The following is a 19,194-nucleotide window of genomic DNA, read 5'->3' on the forward strand; positions in this document are numbered from 1 at the left end:
TGCCTCTGCACTTCTGCCTTGACTGACATCTCTGCCCAAACTCTTTGTCTTTAAATATGTCTGCTTGTGTCTGTATATGTGTGGATGGATGTGTGTGTGTGTGTGTGTGTGTGTGTGTGTGTGTGTGTGTGTGTGTGTGCGCGCGTGCGCGAGTGTATACCCGTCCTTTTTTCCCCCTAAGGTAAGTCTTTCCGCTCCCAGGATTGGAATGACTCCTTACCCTCTCCCTTAAAACCCACTTCCTTTCGTCTTTCCCTCTCCTTCCCTCTTTCCTGATGAGGCAACAGTTTGTTGCGAAAGCTTGAATTTTGTGTGTATGTTTGTGGTTGTTTGTGTGTCTGTCGACCTGCCAGCACTTTCATTTGGTAAGTCAAATCATCTTTGTTTTTAGATATATATTTCCTACGTGGAATGTTTCCCTCTATTATATATATATATATATATATATATATATATATATATATATATATAGTGAATAGCAACGGTCCTACGACACTCCCCTGCAGCACACCTGAAATCACTCTTACTTCAGAAGACTTCTCTCCATTGGGAGTGACATGCTGCATTTTGTTATCTAGGAACTCTTCAATCCAATCACACAATTGGTCTCATAGTCCATATGCTCTTACTTTGATCATTAAACGACTGTGGGGAACAATATCGAACGCCTTTCGGAAGTCAAGAAACCTGGCATCTACCTTGGAATCCGTGTCTACTATGGCCCTCTGCGTCTCATGGATGCGTAGTGTGCGCTGGGTTTCACACGATCGTCTTTTTCGAAACCCATGCTGATTCCTACAAAGTAGATTTCTAGTCTCCAGAAAAGTCAATATACTCAAACATAATACTTGTTCCAAAATTCTACAACTGCTCGACTGTAGAGATATACGTCTATAATTCTGCGCATCTGTTTGACGTCCCTTCTCTCTTCTAGAGACCTATGGTGCACCGCTGCAAGAAGGGAGGTAAGTTCCTTCTCGTACTCTGGTATCCCATCAGGTCCGGCGGCCTTTCCTCTTTTGAGCGATTTTAATTGTTTTTCTATCCCCCCCCCGTCACCTATTTCGATATCTACCATTTTGTCACCTGTGCGGCAATCTAGAGAAGGAACTACAGTGCAGTCCTCCCAAGTGAAACAGCTTTGGAAAAAGACATTTAGTATTTCGGCCTTTAGTCTGTCGTCCTCTGTTTCAGTACCATTTTGGTCACAGTGTCTGGACATTTTGTTTTGATCCACCTATCGCTTTGACATAAGACCAAACTTTCTTAGGATTTTCTGCCAAGTCAGTACATAGAACTTTACTTTCGAATTCATTGAACACCTCTCGCAAAGCCCTCCTCACACTACATTTCACTTCGTGTAATTTTTGTTTGTCTGCAAGGATTTGGCTATGTTTATGTTTGCTGTGAAGTTCCCTTTGCTTCTGTAGCAGTTTTCTAACTTGGTTGTTGTACCATGGTGGCTCTTTCCCATCTCTTACCATCTTGCTTGGCACATACTCATCTAATGCATATTGTGCAATGTTTTTTTTTTAACTTTGTCCAGTGATCCTCAACACTATCTGTACTTGAGATAAAACTTTTGTGTTGAGCTGTCAAGTACTCTGAAATCTGCTTTTTGTCACTTTTGCTAAACAGAAAAATCTTCCTATCTTCCTACCTTTTTTAATATTTCTATTTACGGCTGAAATCACTGATGCTGTAACTGCTTTATGATTGCTGATTCCCTGTTCTGCATTAACTGTTTCAAATAGTTCGGGTCTGTTTGTCACCAGAAGGTCTAATATGTTATCACCGTGAGTCGCTTCTCTGTTTAACTGCTCAAGGTAGTTTTCAGATAAAGCACTTTAAAAAATTCACTTTGTTCTTTGTCCCAGCCACCCGTTATAAATGTTTGAGTCTCCCAGTCTACAGCTGGTAAATTCAAATCTCCACCCAAAGCTGTAACATGATCGGGAAATCTACTTGAAATATTTTCCAAATTTTCCTTCAGGTATTCCGCCACAACAGCTGTTGAGCCAGGGGGCCTATAGAGACATCCAATTACTATGTTTGAGCCTGCTTTAACCGTGACCTTCACCCAAATTATTTCACATTTTGGGTCTCCATCAATTTCCTTTGATACTATTGCACTTTTTATCGCTATAAACATGCCTCCCCCTTCTCTGTCCATCCTGTCTCTGTGGTATACATTCCGATCTGAGTTTATAATTTCATTATTGTTTACATCTGGTTTCAGCCAACTTTCCTTCCCTAGTACTATGTGGGCTTTGTGGGTGTTTATTAGTGAGAGCAGTTCTGGGACCTTTCTATACACACTCCTGCAGTTTACTATTACCACATTAATATTGTCATTCCCTGTTGCGTTTTGCCTACTGGTACCCTGTCGCGTCTCAGGAGGCGTGTTGTCAGGCCTAGGGAGGGAATTCTCTAACCTAAAAAACCACATGTGCACTCCACACGTACTCCACTACCCTTGTAGCCACTTCCTGCATGTAGTGCACGCCTGACCTATTCAGGGGGACCCTACATTTCTCCACCCAATAGCGGAGGTCGAACCAGGAACATGAAACTAACAAACCAGCCAACCAATATGATGAAATATGATGCACTTCTGCATTCTAGTCAGGACCAGCTTGAAATTGTTTCATGACTTTTGAGCTCAGTTTTTTTTCAAAAGCAGGGGCACAGTGACCTATACCCTGCATAGGAGTTACTTCGGAGTGACCTCTGATTAGTTTCCTGATGCTCATTACGAACAGTTGATCACAGGGTTTAGCAGTCCTTGTCAGTAACCTGCAACTCAGGTTGTGGTTAGTAAGGTCCTAGTATCAAGATTAAGTTGACACGCAAACTTTCAAAAACATATTATGCAAATCGTCTTGAACAATCTTTCAATTACAGCCATTTGTGTGACTATTGTTCTATAAATATTAAACTATGTCTTGCATTAAAAAATTTGTTTGCAGGATGTGCTTGACAGAGGAGCGGCGAAAGAGACGTTCTACTTCTCTTTATTCACGTGCGCCCTGTCCTGAATCTCCGGGATGCCCATACATATGCCGATACTGCAAAAAGGAGCTACCAACATCAATGTCATTAGCTAACCATGAGCGTAAACACATTGACAATGTGTGCCTAATTTGTGATGAGAAGCTGCCCAGCGAGAAAGCCCTGCGCTTGCATGTGCGGACTGTCTGTAATGTAGGTAGCTTTACTGTTTATGTAGTTATTTTAATAACATTTATTGATCAGAATATCACTGGGGAATTCACACAGTTAATGGAGAGACAGAGAGAGGAGGTAGACAATGTGTCACTAAGTAACCACAGTATCAGCAAACTAGTTCCTTCCTCAGTAGGTTTGAACAGATACAGATAACTGTATAGAACAGTCTGGAATGGATTAGTCGAAAAATATTGCCTTACGAGAATGAGATTCTCACTCTGCAGTGGAGTGTGCACTGATATGAAACTTCCTGGCAGATTAAAACTGTATGCCGGACCGAGACTCGAACTCAGGACCTTTGCCTTTCGAGGGCAAGTGCTCTACAATCTGAGCTACCGAAGCACGACTCACGACCCGTCCTCATAGCTTCAATTCTGCCAGTACCTCATCTCCTACCTTCCAAACTTCACAGAAGCTCTTCTGTGAACCTTGCAGAACTAGCACTCCTGGAAGAAAGGATATTGCAGAGACATGGCTTAGCCACAGTCTGGGGGATGTTTCCAGAATGAGATTTTCACTCTGTAGCAGTGTGTGTGCTGATATGAAACTTGCTGTGAGGATGGGTTGTGAGTCATGCTTGGGTAGCTCAGGTGGTAGAGCACTTGCCCGCGAAAGGCAAAGGTCCCAAGTTCGAGTCTTGGTCCGGCACACAGTTTTAATTTGCCAGGAAATTTCAATATTGCCTTAGTTACTTCACAGACATTGAAGTTTTACAAGGAAGCAGAGTGGCTTGTGAGTATTCACCTTTAGCAGGAAAAATTAAAAAAAAAAAAATTATGTAGCTTTCAGAACCATTAGTTCCTTTCTCGAGGGGGGGGGGGGGGGGAGATGTAGTTGGAATGAGGGGGCACACTTCCCACCAGTTCCTCTCAACCTCCAATCTGAGTGACCTACTATTCCTTCCCAAAAATTTCTTTTTTCATAAGTGAATTCGTTTTTCATACACATATTTAGTTCTCTTTTCTTCTTCTTCTTCTTCTTCTTCTTCTTCTTCTTCCAGTATTAACATGGAAGGTTCTTTTCCCCATGTAGGCTGAGCAAGCATTTGTCCAATAAAACCTTGATATGTCTGTCAGTGTTGCTAGAAAGTGTTTTGGATGTGATCTGATTCAGAAGGCAAAACTCATGTGGGCAGCAAGTGCTAGATATACAATAACGAAAAAAATTGCAACACTAAAATGTAATTAATGTAAAGTAATGAAATTTCTGGAGTACGTTTGTCTAGGTAACATATTTGAGTGATTAACGTTGCAAGTCACATGTTAATATAAGTGTGAGGTAAGCCATTGCAAATGTGAAATGCTATCGCATTAATAACAAATGTAACTCCCAGAATGTTGAATGCAAGCATGGTAACGACATGCATTGTGTTGTACAGGTGCCAGATGTCAGTGTGAGATTGAGTTACAGGCCTGTTGCACTCAGTTTGCCAATTCGGGGACAGTCAACGCTGGTTGTGGATAATGCTGGAGTTGCTGTTCAATGGTGTCCCGTATGTGCTCGATCAGAGACAAATTGGTTCTCAAGCTGGCCAAGACAACACGTCGACAGTATGTAGAGCACGTCGTGTTAGAATAGAGATACGTGGGCGAGCATGAAAAAAATGTTGATAAATACACCCCTGAAATGCTACTCGTGCATGACAGCACAACAGATTAGCTTGCATATTTGCAGTCAGAGTGTGTGGAATAACTATGAGGCTGCTCCTGCTGTCATACAAAATCACACCCCAGACCGTGATTCCAAGCGTAGGTGTGTGTAGCGTGCAGATTGGCTGCAGGCCCCTCAACTGGCCTCCTCCTAACCAACACATGGCCACATCTGGCAGATGCAGTACACGTGCCGGAGCCATACGCCGAACACGAAGGTCTTCCCTCTCGGTAGTGCCATATGGCCATCTGGAGCCCAGGCTTCTTGGACTGTACATTCTTGTGACCACTGCTGCCTCCTGTAGCCCAATTACACGACCTTGTTCAAACTCAATGAGGTGTTGATAAAAGGCATCTTAGTCTCTTGAAAGGCATTCTTGACTGATGTCAACTCGCTGTGTTCAGTCCCAAAGGTATTAATTGCTCACAGCTGTTACAGCACGTATTTAAAGCTATAACATTACCTGCGTCCTTGTAGTGGTGCTACTAGTGCCACTCTCATGCGACTGATGTGCAATTTGAATAGACATCATCTTTCGGATGTAGAAACATGCCTACCAACTTTTGTTTATGTTGCATATCTCCTTCTTGTTGTGAAGATTTTCCCATCAGTGTATGTTTAATTTCTGTGGCCGTGACAGTGCTAGACAGTTTTACTGATCTGTTTCCTGTCAGTGACAAAATGTGTATGAAATGCTTTACATTTTAAATATTATGCTTTTATGTTTAAACATCTTCTTCTTTCATTGATAAATGGAACATTCTTAGATGCGTAAAAGGTATAAATTATCTTCCAGTGTAATATCCAAGTTTTTGACATCAGGAGCAAAGTTGTGAACTCTAAACACAGAAATATTTTTGTGTTCATCCAAGACCACAACTATCTTAAGCACTGTGTGTGGTTCAAAATTCCAAAAAATATCAAAAGAATGAATAAGGTACATAACCTATCTGTTTAGGTCGTCTAATACCATAGTATGTAGTGGGCAGTTCTTTCAACTTTGGAGCAATGCTGATATTTGTGAAACTGAACCAAGGATGTGTAATTGAACTTCATACATTAAGGAGAAGAATGGTGTTGTAATTCCTGAGTACCCAGATGTACGTTTCCTGCCATTTCTCAAAGTTAGTTAATCTGCTATGAGCCGTGTAATGAATGTGGTCGAGTCTCATCGTCCCCTGCATTGCACTATCCAGATTTGTGCCCCATCTGTAATGACCTTGTTAGAAAGGCATCAAAGGCACTTACTACTACACTTACACCACTTACACTTAGCATATAGAACTCATAATAGATGACAATCTTCCGGGGTGTGGAATTACTCAAATATTTGAACAGTAGTATGAGGTAGCTACTATAATCAGCAAAATTAATTAATTTTACATTGCTCTTTCATTGATAAAGAGCATTGTGACCATGATCTTTTGCTTAAAAACAGCTCACACAACACAACAGAAATGTGCACGCACTTGTATTTTTAAACTTCCTGTCTGGGAAAACAACATAGATTTGACAGTCTATGCAAGCAGTCATATATCCCTTTTTATTTATATATTTGCTCATTCAAATCTTTACCTTAAAAGTGAATGATGGTTAGTCATCTATCATTCCTTATACTTCATGAATTTTAATAAATATGTATATTTATATAAAAACTGCCAACTTGAAATACTTGCTAAATTTCCATTCTTATCACTAATCAGCTTCTGGAATGAATGTCACTTCACCGTAGAGTGCAGGGGATGGACGAAAATACAAAAACACAACACCTCACTGTGCCTAATATGCTGTAGGATGCCTGATACAGTATAGGAAAGATGTTCGCATTCAAAACAGCTTCCAGTTGCCGTGGATTGGATAAATACAGATTATGTTTGGTTTTCAAGGAATTGTATACCATTCTTCCTGCAAAATAGTGGCAAATTCAGGTAATGCTGCTGGAGGTGGATAGTGATTATGCATTCCCCTTTCCAAAGTAGACCACAAATGTTCAATAATATTGAAATCTGATGACTGTGATGGTGAGGGGGGAAGTGGTGGCGAGGGGGGAGATGATAATTCAGCTTCACACCAATGAAACCAGTCGAGGACAATGTGAGCTCTGTGACAGGGGCCCTGACGTCGTGGATAATGTCGTATCGTGGCATGGACCTGCTCAGCCAAAATGGTTTACATAATCCATGGTGGTAGTGCGACATTGCAGAGTAACAGTGGGGTTCGTGTTTCACTCGAGGGATATAGATTCAGCCAGAAGTTGGAAACAGTGTAAAACAAGACTCATCTGACCTAATGACTTTCTTCCATTGCACCATAGCCCAGGTGTTATGGCTTTGATGCCACATTTTCCTTTTTATGGGCATTTGCATCTCTGATGAGTAGTTTTGGAATTCCAGTTTGCCCAGCAATTCCTTGCTTATGGAGCTCACTTTGTGATGCTTTTGGTGCTGACAGGGTTCGTAATGACAGTCTGCCACCAAATCGCAATATTATTGAGCATTTGTGGGGTAATTTTGCAAAACTGTCAGGATCACTCAGTACACGTTTTCACCTGCATTGTGACTTAGATGGTGACGTTTCCTGCTTTTCCTGTATGTGGTATAAATCTTTGATACAGTGCCTCTTGAAACACCAAACACTTGGCTACCTTTGTTATGAAAGCACCCACCATACAAGCACCAACAGTTTGCCCACATTCAACTCTACTAGTCTCCAACATAATGCACTCAAAATTACATAGAACACTGTTCTGAGCATGACTGACAATTGCAATGCATTGAGGACATTGCACAGGTGCCATTTGTGGTCGTAAACAACAACACAATTTGTAGGCTTGGATAGCATCTGCATTTATGTGCAGCATGCATTTCCTCTGTGTTTCCTTATTTTTGTCCAACCCTTTTATGCACTGTTTTGAACCTTTCCGCTGCTTGTATAACATGTAAAACATTTCGTAGTATACTTATCAGTACATCAGATTACAGTGTGGCAAACACTAACAAACATTCCATGGTAAGAATGATTTTCCTAAGCAGATATGAGTAACATTCAAAGTACTTCTAACAGGCTAGAATTTTTATGTAATGTGTTGTGCTGCACTTGGATGGGGGAAGTAGCATCTAGTCCTTGGTGTCATCAGGTCTGGCACTGTTTGTGTTAAAATCACAATCCCTAGTACGTAATCACCAGCGAGTTGACTGTGCTACACTCGTGTGATCACTGAATCTCATTTGCCTCATTATTTCAGTGTTTGTTTATTTAAAGTAGTACTCTAGTTCTAAAATGTTAATGTTGCCAACTGTTCTTCGCTCAGGTATTCCTTAGAGCAACTGAATATACAGTGCTGTAGTTTCCATGGAATCAGATGTGCATTATTCTCCCTAATTTCTGTTGTTGTTGTTGTTGTTGTCTTCACTTCAAAGACAGCTGTCTATGCTACTCTAGCCTGTGAAGCCTCTTTATATCCGAATAGCTACTATATCATAGATTCATTCGAACGTGATAACTGTATTCGTGCCTTGGTCTTCCTGTAAAGTTTTTACCTCCCACCCATTTCCATAACCAAACTGATTACTTCTGGAGGCCTCAGAATGTGTCCTGCTGCTGCTATATAGTTTATATTATGCATCATAATTCACCTGAGGTAATATATACGAATAAAATATGTAACAGGGAATAACTGATATTTGCTTTTTCCGAAATTTTAGGTCACAAATAGTATTTAGACTAATCATCATTTTGGACACTTGCTGATGACTGTTTCTCTGACTTGACAGAAACTGAATGCAGTAAATGAAGAGCCAGAAAATGAAGTGTCTCATGAGCATTTCAAGTGTGGCACATGCCTAAGGATTTTCCGCTCATGTATTGCGTTATGGCGGCATTGCGTTTGCCTTTCTCACAATCAGCCACAAAGTGCTGACCAGCTCCAGGTACATTGTTTTCAAACACAGTTTGCTTATTAATGTTTTAGACTTAGCTCTTAAGAGCTTGGAATTTTGAAATAGTACACCCATTTGTGTGTGTGTGTGCGTGTGTGTGTGTGTGTGTGTGTGTGTGTGTGTGTAACAACAAGGACTGAAAATTCCATACTTCATGTGATCACTGATGTGTTGTAGATGTGTGTTCAGATTAAATGTGTTCTTTGACTGTTTAGTCATGTTGAGGAGCTTTTGTAATGATGGTGCCTTTGATAAACATAAATGGGAACTCTTATCCGGTTGTAAAGAATTCATCATAGAACAGGAAGGGGCAAAAGTCCACTGCAGTGGCAGATAACATATACCAAAATATTGCAAAGGTCATTGTCAGAAATATCATAATTATCATTGTTATAGGGAAATCCAAGCTTTCTCAGCAAATTTCTTTGATGAAATCATCTTACGACATCAGGCGAATAGCTGTGTTGTCTGGTAACAATGTTTCAACCAGTTTCCTATTTGTTATCTTTGGCTTATATCTTGAAAAGATATCACCAGTTAACATTTTTGAGTAAAAGTGGACAATATGAAATTGTACACAGTTGACAGTAATTTGGTTTCAATATTAAATTAATTCTAGCTTTGTAAGGTGAAATTATTGATACTGATATGTAACTCTGATTGGTTGACTTAAGTATATTGAGTTCCATGGCATTCGGCAATAAAAAATGGATATTTGGAACAGTTCATTTGATGAAGCAGTGTATGTGAAGTTTCTTAGCCATCGTAATATGTTTGGATTCGATCTCTTTTGTATTGAGTAAGAAATTGTGATCGGCTGTTAAATTGTAGCTTGTGCTTGGCAAACACTTGACTTTGTTTCACAGTACATAATTTGGCATTTTCTCTGTTTAGTATCAAACATTTGATTCACATTCCCCACCCAGTCTGAGTATCCTTATGGAGAACGGCCAGAGATACTCGAACTACTTAAAATTAACAATGGCTGCTTGCTCCTGTAGAAGACGCATCCACAGCATGTCACGTGGAGCCATCCACTGACATGACATGAGACTGCCTGCAAATACAGCGACCTGACACACCTGCCATCAGTCCCTTACTTGTCTTTGAAGCCTTTAGTTACAAGCCATTGAGCAGTAGAATTTTTATCTTGCATGTACTACATTTGTGATTGGATTACTCCTTGCAATGTTTTATATGCAAAGGATGAATTTTCTTTGCTCTGGACTTATTTTGCAGAACTGTCTGTTGTTTCCCCAGTCTCTGGGTTACAGCCAGTGGGAGTGATCATAAACTGTGTTTTATCTGCACAGAGTAGGATAGAAGACCTTGTTCCCGTATGAAAATGTCATTCACTTTAGGGCAGTGCTTTGCAACGTGAGGGTTATTACCTCCTGAGGGGTAAAACGAAATTTTCTGAGGGATAAAAGCAAAATAGCTGGATTCTGATTTGGTCATGAAACTAAATTATTTTTTTATGATGATAGTTATCATCACTATTTCCCCCTGTGGGCCCTGGTGTTAGAATAGGCTGAGGTATTCCTGCCTGTCGTAAGAGGCAACTAAAAGGAGTCTCACACCTTTCGGCCTTTAGGTGATGGTCCCCTGTAGGGTTTGACCTCTATTTTTCAAACTTTTCCTGAAGAGCAAGCCAACTGGAGAAGGGTGCCTTACATAGCGCATCGTGTCCATCGTGCATTAAGATCTTTAGCCCACTTCCTCATCGTGACATTGCAGTCCCACTCATCCACCATCTCTTGAGTGAGGACACCTTCCTGGGTGTGTTTTCCTCCACCCACTACACAATGTCAAATTCTGTGTCGACAATGACCATAGAATTCTTTGCACCTCATATCCAGCATGGTAGCCAGTCTGTTGTTGTGGGGCCGCCATGTACCCTGTTGGTTGTAGCCCCCTGACTACACAGGGATAGCTCTGCTGATGCCTCTGCCATTAACTCCCCATGTATGCCAAGGGTTACATGCCCATCATCCTGGAGCATTGGGACCCGCGGCAATGGCCATCCTGCTAGGTGGCCTTTGCTGCAGCTGGGAGGGCCCCTGGTCAGAGTGGGTGGAATCAGGGCTGATGATGCGCAATGAAGCGTAGCACGTTGTCACTTGCTGGTGATCAAATGCCACCAGTCTCTAACTGTTCCAAGTCTCAGTACAATGCAAGGAAGTATGGTCCTAAATTGTTCCCCTCCCTGGCCACACCATAGGAGGAACGTCAGGCTAAGGATGGCAGCAAACCTTATGTGCCCCAGTACCTCGTATGTATGAGAGTTGATGGGGGCTCCTTTGTCTCAATGAAGCCTCAGTTTTTTGTAGAGCATTTAGAGGGCAAGTTTGAGGAGGTGGAGGGCTAGTCCAAAATGCGATCAGGGTCAGTCTTGATAAAAATGGCATCCTCTGCCCAGTCACGAGCATTACTCGTGTTTGACAAGTTGGGGGATTTTTCTGTTACCATCACACCTCATAAGATCTTAAATATGGTCCACGGTATTATATTCCACAGGGACCTTCTCTTGCAGTCTGACGATGAGCTGTGCGCCAACTTAGAATGGCGAGGAGTTCATTTTGTCCAGTGCGTCCATCGGGGTCCGAGAGATAATCAGTTTGCTACTGGTGCCTTCATCTTGGCCTTCGAGGGTGACACATTACCCAAGAAGGTCCAGGTGATGGTCTACTGCTGTGATGTCAAGCCATATATCTCTCCCCAATGCGCTGCTTTAAGTGCTGGAAGTTCGGCTGTTCTTCCAGCACCACATGTCGAGATTGTGTATGTCCATCCCATCCCAATACTCCATGTGCCCTGCCTCCCATCTGTGTCAACTGCGGAGAGCATCATTCCCCTTGCTCACCAGACTGCAGGATTTTACAGCGAGAAAGGAAAACCGTGGAGTACGAGACCCTGGACCGAAAGACCTACATTGAGGAAATTTGAGCGCCTACATCCTGTGGCTATGACCTTCTCTTATGCCACCACTACGAGAACAGTTGTAGCCACATCAGTTCCGCGAGTTACAGTCTACACCTGCCCCCTTGATTGTGGGGGGCCACTTCCCTCCCTGTTGCTCTTTCTCCACCTACCTCACGAGCACTGTCCCCCCAAGCATCGGGGTCACCAGTCCCCACTTCTCAGCCAGAGAAGCGCAAATCTTCTTTGGCTCCTCTCACTGGGAAAGGGTCCCTTGGGTCACTCCCTTCCCAGGTTTCTGATAGTGGGAAAGATGACACCCGTCACTGTCTGAGGTGCCCAGAAGCAACTGGTTGTAGGGCTTCATGATCATCCTCAGTCCCAGAGACTGAATCAGTGAAACCCTCCCAGCCAGAGAAGCCCAAGGATCAGCAAGAGAAGTCCAGAAAGAAGACCCCCAAGACCAAGGGAATTGCGGTGGCACCCACACCACCACTGCCTACAAGCTCTGCATCTGAGGAGGAGGTGAAGGTGCTGGTGTCCAGTGAGGACCTAGATCTCGCCAGACTCTCAGACACAATGGAAATAAGTTGGTGGTAGCATGTGACCCTCAGGTGTAGGATGCCTCATTGAGTGTTTCATGCCTTCCCAGTCTCAAGATCATGTCATCCTCCAATGGAATTGTGGCAGTTTCTTCCACCACCTGGCTGAGCTACGGCAACTGTTGAGCTTTCTGTATTGCCCTCCAGGAAATCTGGTTCCTTGAAATGCGGGTGCCTGCCCTTCGTGGCTACCGGGGATATTACAAGAACCATAGCGAATGTAATAGTGTTAGGTGAAATTTGCATTTATGTCACAAACTCGGTATGTAGTGAACCTGTGCCCCTTCAAACTCCTCTTGAAGCTGTGGCTGTCAGGATATGGCCCAATGCAGGAAATAACTATCTGCAGCATACGCTCCTGGAAATTGAAATAAGAACACCGTGAATTCATTGTCCCAGGAAGGGGAAACTTTATTGACACATTCCTGGGGTCAGATACATCACATGATCACACTGACAGAACCACAGGCACATAGACACTGGCAACAGAGCATGCACAATGTCGGCACTAGTACAGGGTATATCCACCTTTCGCAGCAATGCAGGCTGCTATTCTCCCATGGAGACGATCGTAGAGATGCTGGATGTAGTCCTGTGGAACGGCTTGCCATGCCATTTCCACCAGCGTTCGTGCTGGACGTGCAGACCGCGTGAGACGACGCTTCATCCAGTCCCAAACATGCTCAATGGGGGACAGATCCGGAGATCTTGCTGGCCAGGGTAGTTGACTTACACCTTCTAGAGCACGTTGGGTGGCACGGGATACATGCGGACGTGCATTGTCCTGTTGGAACAGCAAGTTCCCTTGCCGGTCTAGGAATGGTAGAACGATGGGTTCGATGACGGTTTGGATGTACCGTGCACTATTCAGTGTCCCCTCGACGATCACCAGTGGTGTACGGCCAGTGTAGGAGATCGCTCCCCACACCATGATGCCGGGTGTTGGCCCTGTGTGCCTCGGTCGTATGCAGTCCTGATTGTGGCGCTCACCTGCACGGCGCCAAACACGCATACGACCATCATTGGCACCAAGGCAGAAGCGACTCTCATCGCTGAAGACGACACGTCTCCATTCGTCCCTCCATTCACGCCTGTCGCGACACCACTGGAGGCGGGCTGCACGATGTTGGGGCGTGAGCGGAAGTCGGCCTAACGGTGTGCAGGACCGTAGCCCAGCTTCATGGAGACGGTTGCGAATGGTCCTCGCCGATACCCCAGGAGCAACAGTGTCCCTAATTTGCTGGGAAGTGGCGGTGCGGTCCCCTACGGCACTGCGTAGGATCCTACGGTCTTGGCGTGCATCCGTGCGTCGCTGCGGTCCGGCCCTAGGTCGACGGGCACGTGCACCTTCCGCCGACCACTGGCGACAACATCGATGTACTGTGGAGACCTCACGCCCCACGTGTTGAGCAATTCGGCGGTACGTCCACCCGGCCTCCTGCATGCCCACTATACGCCCTCGCTCAAAGTCCGTCAACTGCACATACGGTTCACGTCCACGCTGTCGTGGTATGCTACCAGTGTTAAAGACTGCGATGGAGCTCCGTATGCCACGGCAAACTGGCTGACACTGACGGCGGCGGTGCACAAATGCTGCGCAGCTAGCGCCATTTGACGGCCAACACCGCGGTTCCTGGTGTGTCCGCTGTGCCGTGCGTGTGATCATTGCTTGTACAGCCCTCTCGCAGTGTGCGGAGCAAGTATGGTGGGTCTGACACACTGGTGTCAATGTGTTCTTTTTTCCATTTCCAGGAGTGTATATCTCCCTCCAGATGGTGTGGTACCCCTGAACGTATTGGCTGTACTGATTGATCAACCCCTAAACCTTTCCTACTTTTGGGAGTTTTTAATGCCCATAATCCCTTGTGGGGTAGCACCATGCTTACTGGCCGTGGCAGAGATGTCAAAAATTTACTGCCCCAACTCGACCTCCGCCTCTTAAGTGCTGGGGCCACCACACATTTCAGTGTGGCTCATGGTAGTTACTCGTCCATTGATTTATCAGTTTGCAACCCAGGACTTCTCTCATCTATCCACTGGAGAGCACATGACGACCTGTGTGTTAGTGACCACTTCTCTATCTTCCTGTCACTCCCCCAGTGTCATGCCTATGGACACCTACCCAGATGGGCTTTAAACAAGGCAGACTGGGTAGCCTTCACCTCTGCTGTCACCGTTGAATCTCCCCCATATGGTGCCATTGATGTTGTGATTGAGCAGGTCACTACAACGATAATTTCTGCGGTGGAAAACGTGATCCCTCATTCTTTGAGGTGCCCCCAGCAAAAGACAGTCCCTTGGTGGTTGTTGGAAGTCGCTGAGGCAATTAAAGAGCATCGGCCAGCTAAACAGCGACATACGCGGCACCCTTCCCTAGCGCACTAAAGGCCTTTGAGCGGCTCCATGCCCATGTTCGCCTGCTTATAAAATGATGGAAACAGGAGTGTTGGGAGAGATACGTGTCAACCATTGGTTGCCATCCATCACCTTCCCAATTCTGGACAAAGATTAGACGTCTTTTTGGGTACCAGACTCCAACAGGTGTCCCTGGTGTCAACATCAGTGGTGTGCTCTCTACCGATGGAAACGCGATTGCCGAGCACTTTGCTGAGCACTATACTTGAGCATCTGCATCGGAGAACTACCCCCCAGCCTTTCGCACCCTCAAATGGCAGATGGAAAGGAAATTCCTCTTGTCCACTATACACCACAGTGAACCCTATAATGCCCCATTTACAGAGTGGGAGCTCCTCAGTGCCCTTGCACATTGCCCTGACACAGCTCCTGAGCTGGATCGGATCCACAGTCAGACGATTAAACATCTCTCATCTGACTACAAGCGACATCTCCTCGTCGTCTTCAACCGGATCTGGTGCGGTGGTGCCTTTCCATTGCAATGGTAGGAGAGCACCATCATTCCAGTGCTCAAACCTGGTAAAAACCCACTTGATGTGGAAAGTTATCGGCCCATCAGCTTCACCAACATTCTTTGTAAGCTATTGAAACATACGGTATGTCGGCAGTTGGGATGAGTCCTGGAGTCACATGACCTGCTGGCTCCATGTCAGTGCTGCTTCCGCCAGGGTTGCTCTACCACTGATAATCTTGTGTCCATTGAGTCTGCCATCCGAACAGCCTTTTTGAGGTGCCAACACTTGGTTGTTGTCTTTTTTGACTTACGTAAAGCATACAATACGACCTGGCGACATCATATCCTTGCCACATTGTATGAGTGGGGTCTCCAGGGCCCACTCCCAATTTTTATCCAAAACTGCCTGTCGCTTCGTACTTTCCATGTCCAAGTTGGTGCCTCCCATAGTTGCCCCCGTATTCAGGAGAATGACGTTCCACAGGGCTCTGTATTGAGTGTACCTCTATTTTTAGTGGCCATTAACGGCCTAGCAGCAGCTGTTGAGCCATCGGTCTCCCCGTCTCTGTATGCGGATGACTTCAGCTTTTCATATTGCTCCTCCAGTACTGGTGTGGCTGAGCAGCGCCTACGGGGAGCCATTGACAAGGCGTCTTCATGTGCTCTAGCCCCCAGCTTGCAGTTTCGAGCTGCGAAGTCATGTGTCAAGCACTTCTGTTGGTGTTGTACCATTCATCCGGACCCTGAACTTTATCTTAATGATGATTAACTCACTGTCGTGGAGATGTATCGATTCTTAGGACTGGTTTTCGACACTTCATTGATTTGGCTACCTCACCTTCGTCAGCTTAAGTGCAGTACCTCAGTGCTCTCTGCTGCCTGAGCAACACCAACTGGGGTGCAGATCACTCTACGCTGCTGCAGCTCTACAGAGCTCTTGTTCAATCCCACCTTGACTATGGGAGTCTGATTTTCAGTTTGGCGGTGCCCTCAGCATTGCATTTACTCGACCCAGTGCACCACTGTGGTGTTCGCCTAGAGACAGGAGCCTTTAGAACAAGTCCGGTGACCAGTGTCCTGGTGGAAGCCGGAATCCCTCCATTGTGGATTCAACGTGCACAACTGCTCGCTAGTTATGTTGCACACATTCGTAGTTCTAATGAGCGTCCAAATTACAGTCTCTTTTTCCCACCCGCAGCAGTTAATCTCTTGCATCGGTGGCCCAGGTCAGGGCTCAAGATTGCAGTTCGCATGCGATCCTTTCTCTCCGAACTGGAGTCCTGCCCTTTACCACCTCTACTTGAGGTCCATTCATGTACACCTCCATGGTGTACACCTCGGCCAAAGCTTCATCTGGACCTTTTGCATGGCCCTAAGGACTCTGTTAACCCTGCCGCTCTCCGCTGTCACTTCCTCTCGATTCTTGATGTGTTCCGGGGCTCTGAAGTTGTTTACACAGGTGACTCGATGGCTGATGGTAATGTTGGCTTCACCTCTGTCCACAGAGGCCGTGTTGAACAGCATTCCTTGCCCATTGGCTGCAGTGTATTCACTGCAGAGCTTGTGGCCATATCTCGTGCACTTCAGTACACCCGTTCCTGCTATGTTGAGTCGTTTCTTCTCTGTTCTGACTCCCTGAGCAGCTTACGAGCTATCGACCAGTCCTACCCTTGCCATCCTTTGAGAGCGAACATCCAGGAGTTCATCTCTGCTCTGGAATGGTCCAGTCGTTCAGTGGTGTTTGTGTGGACCCCAGGACATGTTGAAATCCCAGGCAACAAACTTGCTGACAGGCTGGCCAAACAAGTTATGTGGAAACTGCTCCTGGAGATATGGGCATCTCTGAAACTGACCAGCATTCTGCCTTACGCCACTAGGTTTTTCGGCTTTGGAAGACGGAGTGGCATAACAGTATGCACAACAAACTGCATGTCTTAAAGGAGACTGTGAATGTGTGGAAGTCTTCCCTGTGGGCTTCTCACAAGGAATCAGTTGTCCTTTGTTGGCTCCACATTGGCCATACGTGGCTCACACATGGTTACCTCCTCTGTTGCGAGGACCCATCTCAGTGTCGCTGTGGCTCCCAAATGACAGTCGTCCACCTCTTGCTGGACTGCCCACTTTTAGCCACTCTGCGGCGGACTTTTAACCATCCCAGCACACTATCTTCGGTGTTGGACAACAGTGCATCATCAGCAGCTTTAGTTTTATGTTTTGTTTGTGAGGGTGGATTTTGTCATTTGATCCGAGTTTTAGCACATGTCCCTTGTCCCTCTGTGTCCTCCAACGTAGGGCTTTTAGGGTGGAGGTTTTAATGTGTTGCAGAGTGGCTGGCTTCTTCTTTTTATTCTCACGGTCAGCCAGCCATGGTAATCTGCTTTCTTGTTTTTAATCTCTTCTCCCTGTTTATTCCACCCCCCTGTTTTTTTTTTAAGTGTGTGTTGTCCTGTCGTTCTTCTGGTTCTTCCTTTCTCCTGTTGTTATGCCGTATGTCTTCTTTCCCTTTGGTAATTGTTCTACTGGGAACAAGGGACTGATGACCTCACAGTTTGGTCCCTTTCCTCCCCCTTTTGAACCAGCCAACCAACCATCACTATTTCATAAGACTGTAGTTCTGGTTACAAATGTTAGCAATAATGAAGCTTTTGTCAAATACCAGCAATAATCTGTGACACAATCTGCTGGATGTTGCAGCTTACGTAACGAATGTATGATCATCATCTTCCTCACTTACTTTGTGCAGTGGATCTATGATAGTAAAATTGAAAAGTATACATTGCACATGCTTAAATCTCTTTTGCAAATCTCTCCTTCTACTTGTAGGTAATTTCCACAAACACTGTGTTGGTGGTGCTGTTGTCATTGTTGCTGCTGTTGTGGTCTTCTGTCCAAAAAATGGTTTGATGCAGCTCTCCATGCTACTCTATCCTTTGTGAGTCTCTTCATCACTGAAGAAGTGCTGCAACCTACATCCGTTTTAACCTGCTTACTGTATTCACCTCTTGGTCTCCCTCTACTATTTTTAACCCCCACACTTCTCCCCAGTACTAAATTGGTGAGTCCTTGATGTTTTAGAAAGTTTCCTCTCAACCAATGCCTTGTTTTTGTCAAGTTATGCCACAAATTTCTTTCCTCCTATTCTGTTCAGTGCCTCCTCATTGTTTACGTAATCTACCCATCCAGTCTTCAAACAGTGGAAACTCCAGGGAGGAATATCAGCAATGTAGAAAAAGATAGATTGCTGCTTACCGAAACGAAGATGTGTTAAGTTGCAGACAGACAAATTTAAAGACACTTATATAAAAAATAAGCACATCCTATACATACATGACTGCCACTTCTGGCTGGAATGCCAGGGCCCGAGCTGCCAGAGATGGCAGTCATGTGCATGACAGTGTTTGCTTGTGAGTATGAATGCTATGTGTTTCTTTTGTGCTAATGAAGGATGTGGCCGAAAGCTTTATGGAAATGTCTTTTAATTGTGCCTGTCAGCATTCAGTCTTCGGCATTCTTCAGGAGCACTATATGTCAAAAGCTTCTGTTCTCTTCTTGTCTGAATTATTTATTGTCCATATCTCACTTCCCTACAAAACTGTACTCCAGACAAATAAATTCAGAAAAGACTTCCTTATACAGATGTCTAAATACAGTATTAAAAAATTTCTCTTCTTCAGAAACGCTTTTCCTGTCATTGCCAGTCTACAAATTATATCCACTCTGCTTGGCCAGCATCAGTTATTTTTCTGCCCAAATAGCAAAACTCATCTATATTATTATTATTCCATCCTGGATTTTCCATTGTTTGTTATTATTATTATTATTATTATTATTATTATTATTGACAGTGGTCAGACACAAAGCATTGGCAGTCTAAATCCTTAAGATTTCTGTTAGTTCAGAAGTTACAAGTGATTTACAAATTATAAGTATAGGAAGCAAATGTAGTAGGTGAATATGGGTTGGGGATAAGAAATGAAAGAGGAAGGCG

At 44.5% G+C, this 19,194-nt stretch overlaps 1 protein-coding gene across 1 annotated transcript in view; it reads left to right on the forward strand.

The window, feature by feature from the left end:
- Positions 1 to 19,194, forward strand: part of LOC124594908 — a 79,911-nt gene that overhangs the window by 31,720 nt on the left and 28,997 nt on the right. The window contains exons 4-5 of the mRNA XM_047133388.1: positions 2,970 to 3,204; positions 8,652 to 8,807. Of these exons, the coding sequence (XP_046989344.1) occupies positions 2,970 to 3,204; positions 8,652 to 8,807 (391 nt within the window). The remainder of the gene's footprint in view (positions 1 to 2,969; positions 3,205 to 8,651; positions 8,808 to 19,194) is intronic.

This window comes from Schistocerca americana, chromosome 2, assembly GCF_021461395.2.
Source record: "Schistocerca americana isolate TAMUIC-IGC-003095 chromosome 2, iqSchAmer2.1, whole genome shotgun sequence".
In the NCBI taxonomy this organism is placed as follows: domain Eukaryota; kingdom Metazoa; phylum Arthropoda; class Insecta; order Orthoptera; family Acrididae; genus Schistocerca; species Schistocerca americana.